We start from the raw sequence: 13,004 nt of genomic DNA on the forward strand, positions 1-13,004 counted from the left end.
GAAAAATTTGTGGATAGAAGTTATAAAGATAGAGCCAAATTGTGAGATAGCTGTCTCCCAATGGAAACCTTAATTAATGTAAATAAATAAGGAAGTTACCAGGATTAGAACAGTTTAAAGGAAATGCAGAGGGGTATGTGTCACAGGAGACATAAAAAAAAGGCCTACCGTGCGCTCAATTTAGTATTCCGTGCGCACAGTTTATCAGATTTTTTTTATTTTTAACCACTGGCACCCGGCGGGCTCCGTATTTTATAAAAGAAATGGACCATTTTGTGGTTTTATCAGTTCCAACTGGGATGAGATGTTAACAACCTACTCCAAGAAAAATTGTGTTTTGGGTGTTTTAACATGTTTCAATTGCATTTTTTTGGTGATGGAGAAAAATTAAACGTAACAATGCATTTCTGAGTATTTTATTTATTAAAATCCTTGTGAATCAGAAGCAGACGCAAAAATTCACTTTGAAAAATCTTGTAAGAGAAACGTATGAGTTACTACGGCAAGCCACAAGTTCCCTACTCTGCTTGTTGAAAGTTAGATCCACGCACATCTTCAGTTTCTTCGTCCAAGCTGGCATCTGACTCAAAACTTCATGGCTGGACAGCGCCATTATTGCTCACCATTTTTGCAGCACTGGTAATGTTAGGTTGGAGTGTTAGGGGGCGTAAGCTAGTGGGAGACAGTCTTAAACAGATTGATGATGGGAAGTGGGGACAGGCTTACTCCGTGCCAACAGTCCCACCCACAACCCAGAGGGGAATTTCAGATAAACTGCTGCTGCTCTGATTTTAGTTTTGTTTTTAGTGAAAAAGGGGCATAATCATAATTAAAAGACAATTGTGAAAGCTCTTAAAATAGATTACAAGACGATCGGAGTGGGACTTTAAAAGATGGAAAAACTACAAATATGCATGTATTTCTCTGTATACGCTAAACCAACAGCAAAATAGAGAGAAATGTAAGCATTAAATATAAAAACACAATTATCATTCAATTAATTTAAATATAAGACCTGTCAAATACGCACCCCCCCCCCCCCCACACACACACACACACACACCCACACACACACATACGTTTCATGTAAATAAACCACATCTTTTATGCTGTGTGACCTGCACCCACATTTCTTTTTCTCAACCGGAAAAAATGATCGCTCACCAAATGTAAAGCCTTTTTTATTATTGTGTTATGTGTTTTTAAAGGGGGGAGATTTCTCAAGGTAAAAATAATCTAAAACTTGTGTTTTCTTCCGCAAAGCAGCGTTCCAGCGGCTGCCTGCAGCGCTTCTTCCCTGAGACAGAGGGACTAAAGAGCGGGCTTTCGTGAAGACGAGCGAAAAGAGGAAGTAAGAAGGCGGAAGTGGGCACGTTGAACAAACTTGATAACTTCTAGCTGACTGGCTAGGAGCACACTTCGACAGTACGTTAGCGACATGTGTTATGTCGTAATTTCACACATGTTTCTCAGAATAATCGAGGTCTTTGCCGATAATTAGTCGGCAGTATCTCAACTGGCCACACGAGTGGACTTTCAGCGGCTGCACTTGTTTCCACCGACCCGAAACCATCCATAATCGAAACTCCGCTCCTGTTCGAGCGCAGCGCCGTGAACGCGGGAAAAGGACCGCTTGTTTTTAGCCGGCTGTGTTGGAGGAGTCTTCGTATTTCTCCTGTCTGGGGGTTAACTTGTGCAGACTTTTAGGAGCCAAGAGGCCTACAGCTGAGGAGTACTGCATGTGTGTGTGAGGACTGCCGTGAGCGACGACAAACTCGTTGAAGAACATGTCGGCCCAGGCACAGATGCGAGCGATGCTGGACCAGCTCATGGGGACGGGCAGAGACGGTGAGCTGTGCCTGCAGCATTTTCACGTCTGTGTCCGATATTGCCCATGTAGTAGCTGGCGACTGTTGTCAGCACTAGCCTCCTAGCTAACCTGTCAGTGTGTGACTCGCGTGCGCGCTTCGTATAGCAAGAAGCTAGCTGCCTGCTAAGGTAAAAAAAAAAGAAGCTAGTCACTTAAGCTACCTGTTGTTTTTCTCCATTCAAAGCAGCTAAAATTGTGATTTTCATTGAAACTTTGCCCTAAAGTTGCATTAATCATCTTTTTTCCTAAACATGTCATTTTCAGAGTTTAAGCACTCAACTTTGACCCAAATAATGATTTAAACCGAAACTGGCAGTAACTTTAACTCCTTTCCACATGTCCAAACTTCTTGGCACAAAAAAAGCACGGACTTTTTTGTTTGGTAGATGATTTGTTCTTTGTTTTTTTTGTCTAAACTGTTTGGTTCTCCTTAAATCTTGCCACATTTATGAAATACGTGCACGTTGTTGTGTGGAATTAGACAAATCATCCTCAATTCCTAGAAGGTGAAGGGGTTGATAAGATGAAGTGTTTTTGGGAAATCCACTTTGTTTCTGGTGTTATCTAGGTTTTAAGTCTCAATATTTTACCTCTGGTCTTTCCAAAGCATTCTATTTCAGTCAACATTTGGATTCTAATCCACAGATTATTCCCCCCCCCCCCCATCATAATCATAAGCAAGCAAACACAATTGTCCTTGTTTGTGCCAACTTTGGTTGTTGTAACATCTTTGATTATTTGTAGCACACCTCAGCTCTGACTTTTTTTTATTTTTCTTCTATTAGGAGACTCCATGCGGCAAAGAATCAAATTTACAGACGAGCGAGTCTGTAAAAGCCACCTCCTGAATTCGTGTCCTCATGACATTCTGTCAGGAACTGTAAGTACCATGTGTCCACAGTCTGTCATCATCACTGTTCATACCATCAAAAGTAGTTGTAAGTGGTTCAAGATCCATGAGGTTCCACTGGGTTTAAAGTCTAGATACTCCGTTTTTTTAACTTTGAAGACCTTCAGTCATGCAGCCATATTGCAAATTTTGTTGTAGAATTTTCCGTTCAGTCAAAATACATTTTCAGGTAAGCAACCTTTTTGTCCCCAAATGGACATATTACACCATGCATTATGAAAAATCAAAGTAGTTGTTTGTTTGAATTTTCATTAATTGGTGTTTTATGTTTGTGATGTTGCTGTGAATTTGTGGCTTGATGATGTAGAATTATACAGACCTGAAGGCACAGATTGGGGAACCCCAGGGGGCGGCTGCATTCAGGTCTTCTTTTGCCGTTTGTGTTTTCTAGTTTTATTTTACAATTTTTAAGGGTTTCTCTCTCTCTTTTTAAATCATTTACAATATTTTGTATCTGCAATTTAATTTAATTTCTCATTGTCTATTATTACAGATGTGTAGATGCACGGATTATCAAAATAATATATAACTGGATAAATGACTTTTCATAATTCTTCTTAAGGTTATTGAAATCAACCAGCCTTTGATAGAAAAGCAAACTAACCAGAGAAGTCTGAAAATTTGTATTTGTTTTTTTTTTTATCTTTATAAATTTATTTATTGTGTAAGTTTGACTTGGAGGACGGGTCCAAATTTTGAGCAATTCGTATCAATTCCTCTGACGACTGCTGGTAATTTTGTGTTGTTGTTTACAGTAAACATTGGTAAATAGGGTTATTTTTATAAACACAATAGATCTTTGTTAATTGGTTGATTTGAATGCTACTTAAAACTGATTAAATGACAAATTTTCATTAATTATAGTTTAGTAATCTAGTTGTTAATTTAAACCATTTGGTACTAATAATTAGGCCTGCAAAATAATTCGCAAATTTATCGTTATCGCGACATCAAGATGTGCAATATGCATATCGCAAAAGTTGGTGAAAATTGCGATAAATGGTTACCTTAAATGTGCTAAAACAATCTTTTGGTGCTTTAAGTGTTTAACGATGGAGCCCTATTATTTTAGATGTTGCCTCCTATGTAGACGAAGGTCTTTGGAGTATAATTTAAGTTATTTTGGCTCTTTTTTGAATGAAACTGTTGCAGTGAAATGGAAATGATGCATTTAGTTGTTTTGCTATTTGTTTTATTTATCGCAAGTTAAATGGTCATTTCAATATTGATCACTAATATCACAAAATATACAAAAAAATATACAAAATATCCTCATACTGTTCAGCCCTACTGATGATATGGTGCAGTCTGTGATGTTTTCATTTGAATGTAATGTGATTGGATGAATGTCCCTCCTGTTTTCTGCAGAGAATGGACCTGGGAGAGTGCGCCAAAGTCCATGACCTGGCCCTGAGGGCCGATTATGAGATTGCATCAAAGGAGCAAGAATACTTTTTTGAACTTGATGTAAGTTACAATAAAAAATAGAAAAACTAAATGGGATTTCCTCTTGATGAATAAAGTAATTGGCATGTATTTATAAATGAATAAATGTATTTTTTGGGTACTCTGGCTTTCTTCCACTTTAAAAAATGTTTGTACTATTTGGGATCTATAGATTGTCTATTAAAAGGCAGTGTGTGGATCTAGTTTGAAGCAGTTATCTATGCCTGACTTCTAAAGGGTCATCTCTGCCTGATGTGCTTTCTTGTAGGCTACAGAACACCTTCAGTCTTTCATCGCTGACTGCGACCGCAGAACTGAACTGGCCAAGAAGAGACTAGCCGAGACTCAAGATGAGATCAGCGCTGAGGTGGCTGCGAAGGTAGCGTAACACTCAGCCGCTGTTGTTAGTGGCTCGGTCATGATTTTATGAGCACCGCTCCTTTGTTAATTAAATATACCAAGAAAGCTCCTGGCACAGCAGCACTTTACATTGACAGGCTTTCAAATTTGGTTCTGCAAGTTTTTATCGTCACCGTAAACTTTTTCAAACATTTTGATGTATTTGTGTCCCATTAAAACAGGCTGAGCGAGTCCACGAGTTAAACGAGGAAATTGGCAAGCTGCTGGCCAAAGCAGAGCAGCTGGGGGGCGAAGGGAATGTGGACGAAGCCCAGCAGTTGCTGGAGAAGGTGGAAAAGACTCGAGCCTTGAAGAAGGAAGCAGAGGTAAAACGATAAAGGCTAAATTGTAATTTTTTTTGGGCAAGAACCAAGTATTGAGTTTCACTCCCGCTTTCCAAAACCCAACTCTTTTTTTTCTGTGCAGGATGTGTACAGAAACTCGATGCCAGCTTCCAGCTTTCAGCAGCAAAAACTACGAGTGTGCGAAGTGTGCTCCGCCTACTTGGGGCTCCATGACAACGATCGGCGTCTAGCCGACCATTTTGGAGGCAAACTGCACATCGGTTTCATTGAAATCCGCGAGAAGCTGGAAAAGCTAAGGGTGAGATTGCTTTTGAGGGGATTTTAACAAGTAGAACCGTACAAATAAAAATGTTCAAAGTTGCATCCATTTAACTAAAAATGTTGTTTAAGTTGAGTTCAAACATTACATTTTTGTCAATTTACACATTTTTCAATTTACTGGCGTTTTTATTCCAGAAAGCAGTTTCAGAGAAACAGGAGAGAATGCGCATAAGAAGGAGAGAGGAGCGAGAAAGGGAAGAAGAAAAGGAACGACAGTGGGAGATGGAGCGTGAACGGGAGCGAGAGCGTGAACGGCAGCGAGAATGGGATCGAGAAAAAGAGCGAGACAGAAGGCGGTGAGCTGATCGGATCCAGCTTCTTCTGTAGGGACAGCTTTGTCTTCTGAAAAATTGACCCTTTCTTTCTGTCATTTTAGGTCAAGATCTAGGAGTGGAGATCGGTACAGGTGCGCCTGCATCCTCATCGGCATCACTTTTGCCAGACGTTTAGTGTCACAAAGAAACTGCTGTTAAAAGTCCCACTCTGATCATTTTTTGATCTTTATTAAAAGCGTTCCCAGTGACCTTTTAATTATGATTATGCTGTTTTTTGGCCAATATTTAAAAAACGTGTTGTTTTCTAGGACACAGTTTCTGCAGAGCAGCAGGAGTTTTTTAGAAAATTCCCACTGATTTGGCGCAGAGTGAGCCTTCCGGCGCTTCCCATCATCCCGTTGTTCACACTTTCTCCGCTAGCTTACAGCCCCTCACAACCTAACATTAGCGGTGCAAGAAAATTGGCGAGCAAAATCGAAGCCATCCAGTCGTACAGTTTAGAGTTGCATGCCAGCTCAGTCAAGGAAAACAAAGCCGAGCATGGATCTTTGTCTGCAGTTGAATGGATCAGAATGGAGAGGAGCAGGGAGCTTAACTTGCATGTCACAGCCACAACCTTTTTTATGTCTTCGTCTGCTTGATTTCCGATTTGTCATTAGAAAAACGCTACAAGAACCTGTTAAAAACACCCAAAACATGATTTTCATGGGAGTGGCTCTTTAAGTGATTGTGTCAGAACAAGATCTTGTTTTTTTCTTTTTAATTGCATTGTGTGTTAGTTTTTTTTGGTTGCCATTTGTACAGAGTGGATGATTTTTATTTGACTCTGGGATATTTCAGGGATGGCGGGAGCTCATCCTCTCAGCGTTCCAGACGCCACCACTCGTCCCGGCCCAGGGAGGACGGGTCCGATCGAGACAGAGACAGAGATCGTAAACACCGACACAAGGACAGGCACCGCTCACGCTCGCATTCTCACAGGCACAAAAGAAAGAGGTCAGGGTTGTTGCTTCACTGAAAAGTTTACCTTCAGTCCTTTTAAACTTCACTCGGGTAGTTTTAGCTCTGGTTGTGGAACAACTGGTGGCCATAGATTGTCTATTCTATTTGTCATTTCCTCTTTCAGGTCTTCCAGAGACGGATCAAGTCACACCCGCGACAAAGAACCGTCACCGACCCAGGAGAGATCTCGAGATGGTGCGGCAGAGGGATGGCGCGAAAACAAAGTGGAGCATGCAGACTGGGAGGAGAGGGGGAGGTCTACCTCTCCTGACATGACCAGAGACAGGGAGAGGGAGAGATCTCTGTCATTGGAGCGGGACCGCCGGTCTAGCTCTGAGGAGCGAGAGTCGGGAGAGATATGAATGTTACACGGCGGATTTGAATGATCTACAGTTTAAAAAAAAAAAAGGAGCATGTGAAGGTGTTTGATTGGGTTTGGCCGTCTACTCTGTATGCATTTTCATATTGGGAAGTGTGTATTTGGATGGTGGGGCTGAGGTACTGCCTACAGTGGTGACGATCTAAGAAAAATATAAAACTACTTTTCAAAGATGTGCGAGGCAAGACTGACATGGGAAGGGTATTGTCTCCATTTTTTTATGTCAACTTTTCAACCTTATGTACAGTTTACAGAGTGATGTAAAAGAATGCAGACAGACAAAAAAACCCTCCTTAAGTCTGTTTTTATTTTTCTCACTTTTTTTTTTTTTTTTAGTTGAGTCTTTCATGTCCATGATATTTTGTCTGATCCAAGAAGAACTGCAGTTCCAAAAGCTGTTGCACAGCCTTTGTGCTTTTGCTGGAAATGGGCTGCTTGCTGACTGAAGGCACTTTTCGATGTGTGTTCTTGGTGCCTTCGACCTGCAACAGTCTCATTCGGAAGATCTGATTAGACTTCCTGTAAGGTGCATTGATTAACTTGTGCTTTCAAAATAAACTTGCTTGTTCTTCCGAAGGGAGTTATTTGAATATTTTAACTTTTTTTTTTAATGAAAAAATAAAATTTGAAGTTTTGCTCTTTTGTTTTGGAAAAGCTAAAAAATAGAAGTTTAGAAAAATCTTTGTAATTTATTACAAATTTTGCAAACTTTTAAATGTTTGCATTATGGTAGTTTGTGTGTTGCAATGGCTTCAAATTAAAGTAAAAATACTTATATATATTCTGTAATCAACGTGACTTCACTTGAAGTCCACGTCAAGGTGAAGATGCCGAACTCTCAACAAACGCTAGATGGCAGAACTTGTACAAGTTTGAATATGCGAAAGCGTAATGACGTCAGACGCCGGTTTGGAAAAGACGCGCGAGCTGGAAGAAGTAAATCCGATGAAAAAAGATGTCGCGGCTAAACCCGTTCGCTAAACTTCCTGGGTTGAACACAGCCAGTGTTCTGGTGAGTTTATTCCGTCAGGGTTACCGGAAGGCGACATTACCGGGTTTCTAATGCAGCATTTCAGTGAACCAAGTGCTAAAAAAAAAACTAGTTAGCATTAAGCTAACATTAATTTAGATAGCTTAATAGATCTTCATCTTAAAAAGAACGTTTAGATATAGTTTATCTTTTTAACACAACTTGTACCGCTTAATAAAAACTTAATATTGCTGTGTTGGATTTTGCTGCCATGTAATGTAAACACAAGAAACGTTAGTAAGTTTTTCCGGCTGTGCAGTGATGAGTTTGCTGTTAGTTTGTGATTGGTACTTGCTTGTTGCATTAGCATGATTGTTTTACCTGCAGCTGGTGGAGAGTGAGGAACACTTCCAGCAAAGCTTAGCAGAGGCTCTGGTGGAGGAGACCAGCGTCACTGTCAATGTGTGAGTACTGTCCTCCAATTCTGCACAGTCCAACACAATGACACACAAGCAAACATGTGATCAGGGTCTGAAGTGAACATTTACTACGATCATATGTAATCAAACACATGACAAAATAGTGAGCTTCATGGATGTTTTTCAACCAAAGTTGCCTAATGCTACAACAGACTATTGTTTTTAATTTCAACATACAGACTTATTTTCATTTTATTATCGTATTGAATTGTTACCACCTTTTTTATTTGTTTCTTTAAAGTTTTAAGAATTGCATCTTCGCATGAAAACCTCCAAAGATGTAAAGTTATGGACTATTAGGCTCTAAAAATAGATCATATTTATTGTTGAAAACAGTTCAAGAATCACAGTTTTCAAAAAAAAAAGAAAAAAAGTATGAATTTGAGAAATAGGGTTATAAATCTAGACGTGTCCCTTTTAAACATACATCTTTCTGAATATACACCTGTTAATCTGAATGATTTGTTTAAGTTTTGTAGTCTATAAAACAAACAGTAACAGTAATGGTGGCCACACTGGAGGTGGGAAAACAAAAGACACAGAGGAGACGCCTTCTACATCAAACCCGACCGTCATTGTCTCTTCATGGACAATAAACAAAGGACTCCAGAAGCACGTAGTCTATTTTTAAACCATTCAGCTCTACAGGACAACATTCAAACAGCAGGGCCAGCTAATATCAACAAAATGAGACCAGATGGTAAACAAACATCACAGAAAGTTTGAGTTTTAGGGCTGAACGTGCAAACAAGAGTTAAAGGGCGTAGAATTACCAAAGTTTTACTATTGTCAGATTTCTTATAGTGTGTTTAAATGTGTCGGTTACAAACTAAATTATTACTCTGTTATCACCTTTTTTTTTCTTCTTCTTTCATTTAAATGTGCTCATTGTCTATAGGAGGCTGGCCAAGAGTTTCCCTCTGCCCATTGAGAACGATGAGAGTCGCCCAAGAATTGACCTGGTGGTGTTCATCATCAATCTGACCTCAGAACTCAGGTGACCATCAAACCCAGACTTATAGGGCAGCTACCTGAGCTCACGCAAGGAACATACAATGTTCAAAACCCATTTTAATGGAAAACGGCATTAAAAACTCATTAGTAAGCCTCTTTGCGCATCGAAAAGCAAATAGACCAACAGATAATGCCTCCTAACAGCAATTATGGTTAAATGGTGAATAGTGGTAAAGAGCTTTTCTACCTTCCTCAAAGGCCCAAAGCGCTTTACAGTCACATTCACTCACACACTCATGGCGGCTCCGCTGCCAAACACGGGCGCCAAGCTTCTGCCAGAGGCAAGGTGCGGTTCAGTGTAGACACTTGGACTCATGGGTGGGCAAGGCGGAAATCGAACCTGCTATCTTCAGATCAGAGGTTGACCTTTCTACCCCTGCACCACGAAAAAATATCTTGATTTCAATTCATTTCAGCATTTGTTTTTAATACTGATGTTCTGCACAAATTTGAACTGTATTAAAAGTGAATTAAGTTTATTTAGGTAGAGTGAAGAAGAAGATTCTTTTTCTGTTATGCATGCATCCATCCATCCATTTTTAGAATCCCTTTCAGGGTTGCGGTTCTGTAATGCATGTTTTGGAAATAACAGAGTTATTTGTCCAAAGATCTTCTGGGAGCCGGTTTAGCTCGTGCTGGTTTGTGATGCCTTCCATCCATGAAACCAGGGTTCAAATCCGGTCTGCTCCCTTCTGTGCCGGTCCCAAGCCTGGATAAATTGAGAGGATTGTGTCAGGAAGGGGCATCCGGCGTAAAAACACATTGCCATGCGACTCTTCCTCGAAAGAGAGGTTGTTTCGCTGTGTCGACCCCTGATGGGAAAAAGCTAAAAGAGAAAGAAGATCTGTCCAGACATCTTCACGTGAAGCTCTTTTCTTGCCACTAATGTTTTTTTTTTTTTAGTACCTGGTATTAGATCGATACTGTTTTCATACTTTATGAAGTTTTTAGAGATTAGAACTTCGTCCCCCAGTTGGTAAATTATGCAACTAAGGTTGAAGTTAAATAATGTTCACAAGTTCACAGTTCTGTCAATCACATCATTTTTGTTCAATTCTTTTGGAGTTGCATATTTATTTCTTAAAAGTCTCCATGCGGCGCTGCAGGAATGCAGTTTGTCGATTTGGATTTTAGAGTGACGGGTATTTTTGAGCCATAAAGATGGAGTCCAAAATAAGTTCTTTGTTCTGATCAAATGCAATAAATTAAGTCTGACATAAATATAAATAGCAAAAAAAAAAAGACAAACCTAATTCAGAAGTCCTGCTGAGTTTACTCTTATCATTTATCAGTTTTATTAAACAAACAGGTCATTTCTGTGCGTTTCCTTTGGACAGTTTCCAGTCAGCAGAAGCGTCTTTAAAGTATCTGGAGCCTGGATATTTCCTGGGAAAAGTCTGCTTCATGGTCACTAACGGTATGACTTTGAAAGTAAAGCACAGATCCTGCCATCAAACATGCTTCGGTTACAATGTGGTGCTTCGTATGTTCTTCGCCTCCTGCTGACATTTTCCTGCTTTTGTCTCCTGCAGCCCGCAGTTCCTCCGTCCCAGCAGAGAGGCTGGATGCTGTCAGGAGGCTGGCTGCGTCTCTACACTGCCCCCTGCTGTTTGCAGAAGAGCAGGTTTGCCTTACAACAATGAATGTCCTCCAGAGAACAATCACAAGTTTTTCAGATGAAGACGTCTATAGTAATTCTCATCAGCTCATGTTAAAGAGATGGGAATATTGTGTGAAAGCGATTGGGAGTTTACTGCTAACGAGATCAAAATCAATCTACAGTCGTGCTAAATAAATCCTAAGTTTGATCCACTTTGAGGTCAATTCTGTTGCCTTTGTGGTTAGTTTTAGACTAGAAGTCATATCAACTGTAGATTCTACGTCTGTTTTGTGTAAGATGTTTTGTTTGTTGCCCTCTGCAGACCCCACAAGGTGTGACAAATGCTGCAGAGAGGCTCCTGACCATCCTGAAGGCAGCAGCCGGCTTTGTTCCCTTCACTACACCTCTGTACCTGTCCAACCTGACCAGATGCACTCTGCCACCAGACATCGACCAGCCCAGCTTCGATTAACTCCACATATTCTATTTATTTCATTTCTTTTTGTGTGCGTTATTTGATTGTGATATGTTTTTATATAGAAAATATCTTTCTGGAATGGATTAAAGTTGTCAAAGCTTGTTTTTAATAGGAACAAAGGAAAAGTCTCTGCCATTTGTCCTCACAGCAGCAGCAGCGACCAGCTGACCTCGGCTCTATCAGAGTGTGACCAGAAACCCGGCTGATGTCACGTCTGCCAGCCTGCACTTCAATCCCTATTTTAGTTTTAGTTATCATGCAGGTTAAACAAATATCATGTGAGGACAATTCAAAGTCAATGAAAAAGCAGAAACAAACACCCATTTTCAGCCTCACAGCTTGGTTCTGTGCGTCTTGAGCTGTGAACAAAGGTCACGTCTGGGTGTTGGCAGAAGGGTTTTAGGTTTTTCTCATTAACAGGAGCACCTGAACCGTCTTAAATGACTTATAGTACCTCACTGAACTTGAGGCAAAGTCAAAGTGAGCAGCTGACCCTCGTGGTTCCTTCATTCCTCCACGTTTGTTGCTGATGATGTCACCCATTTCATTACATAAGTGCTGGTTAGATTTAGAAAGCACTTTTCTGTTCCCTGTTGGGTAGTTTTGTTATTTAGCATTTTAGACAAAATAATTTGTAAATGGAGGTAATGATGTGTTTTTATTTATTTGCAAATATTTAAATGGTGAGAATAGGCCTGCACTATAATTCGCAAATTTATGGTTATCACGATATGAAGCTGTGCAATATGCATAAAAGACGGCGAAAATTAGGATAAATGGTTACCTTAAATGTGCTAAAACAATCTTATGGCAGCTTGAATTATTTAACGAATCAAAGAAATCCATTTATGCGTTTGACCAATCAGATTGAGCCCTTTTGTTAGATTTTCACCTCCTATGTAGACGAGGGTCATTTACAATTAGAGGTATGCTGACTCTTATTTAAATTAAATTGTTTAGTGTAAATAGAAATGATGTTTTTGGTTGTTTTGCTGTTTGTTCATGAATTGTAAGTCATATCGTCATCGCAGTATCGGCCATTAATATCGCAAATCGCAGTTTTCCTCATCATGCAGCAAATTGAACTCAGGATAGTCATTTAATGCGGTCAGGTGTGTTTACCTGGTAACACAGCTTCTTACTACTAATGAAATTTAACAAAGAAAGCAACCAAGCTTAAGGACACTGATTAAAAACCCTTAGAAACAGACATAGCTCCATCATTATTCACTTATTTCACATTGGTCTATGTTGTTTGAGGGTCATCTTCATAAGACTGGAAGAAATTGGATTGGGCAATTGGAGCACCTGAAAGCAAATAGATGCAACGTTCCAACAAAAACAATGTGAGAACATTAAAAGCAAAATATTTGATCGTATCTTTTACAGATCTAAAAATGTGCCGTTCTTATATAATTTAAACATTTTATTCTTTTTTAACTTTGATTTAAATAGACCTCCTGAATAATTTTCATGTCCAAATTAACTCTGAGCAACATTTTCAGTAAAGCAAGTAAAGGTTGTTATGACATACATCATGTCCACCAAAGGGATTA

General features: G+C 39.7%; 2 protein-coding genes across 2 annotated transcripts; both read left to right on the top strand.

Moving 5' to 3' along the window:
- Positions 1 to 1,355: 1,355 nt before the first annotated feature.
- Positions 1,356 to 7,483, top strand: LOC101163228 (putative RNA-binding protein Luc7-like 1). Its single transcript, XM_004065814.4, has 10 exons — positions 1,356 to 1,848; positions 2,656 to 2,750; positions 4,149 to 4,247; positions 4,495 to 4,605; positions 4,808 to 4,951; positions 5,052 to 5,228; positions 5,387 to 5,547; positions 5,628 to 5,657; positions 6,367 to 6,522; positions 6,653 to 7,483. Exons 1-10 carry the CDS (start codon positions 1,788 to 1,790, stop codon positions 6,888 to 6,890), a joined length of 1,272 nt encoding a protein of 423 aa, XP_004065862.1. The 5' UTR covers positions 1,356 to 1,787; the 3' UTR covers positions 6,891 to 7,483.
- Positions 7,484 to 7,787: 304 nt separating this feature from the next.
- cenpm (centromere protein M) lies at positions 7,788 to 11,563 on the top strand. Its single transcript, XM_004065701.4, has 6 exons — positions 7,788 to 7,919; positions 8,265 to 8,341; positions 9,255 to 9,353; positions 10,708 to 10,787; positions 10,903 to 10,994; positions 11,293 to 11,563. Exons 1-6 carry the CDS (start codon positions 7,863 to 7,865, stop codon positions 11,440 to 11,442), a joined length of 555 nt encoding a protein of 184 aa, XP_004065749.1. The 5' UTR covers positions 7,788 to 7,862; the 3' UTR covers positions 11,443 to 11,563.
- Positions 11,564 to 13,004: the final 1,441 nt, after the last annotated feature.

This window comes from Oryzias latipes, chromosome 1, assembly GCF_002234675.1.
Source record: "Oryzias latipes chromosome 1, ASM223467v1".
Classification (NCBI taxonomy): Eukaryota; Metazoa; Chordata; class Actinopteri; order Beloniformes; family Adrianichthyidae; genus Oryzias; species Oryzias latipes.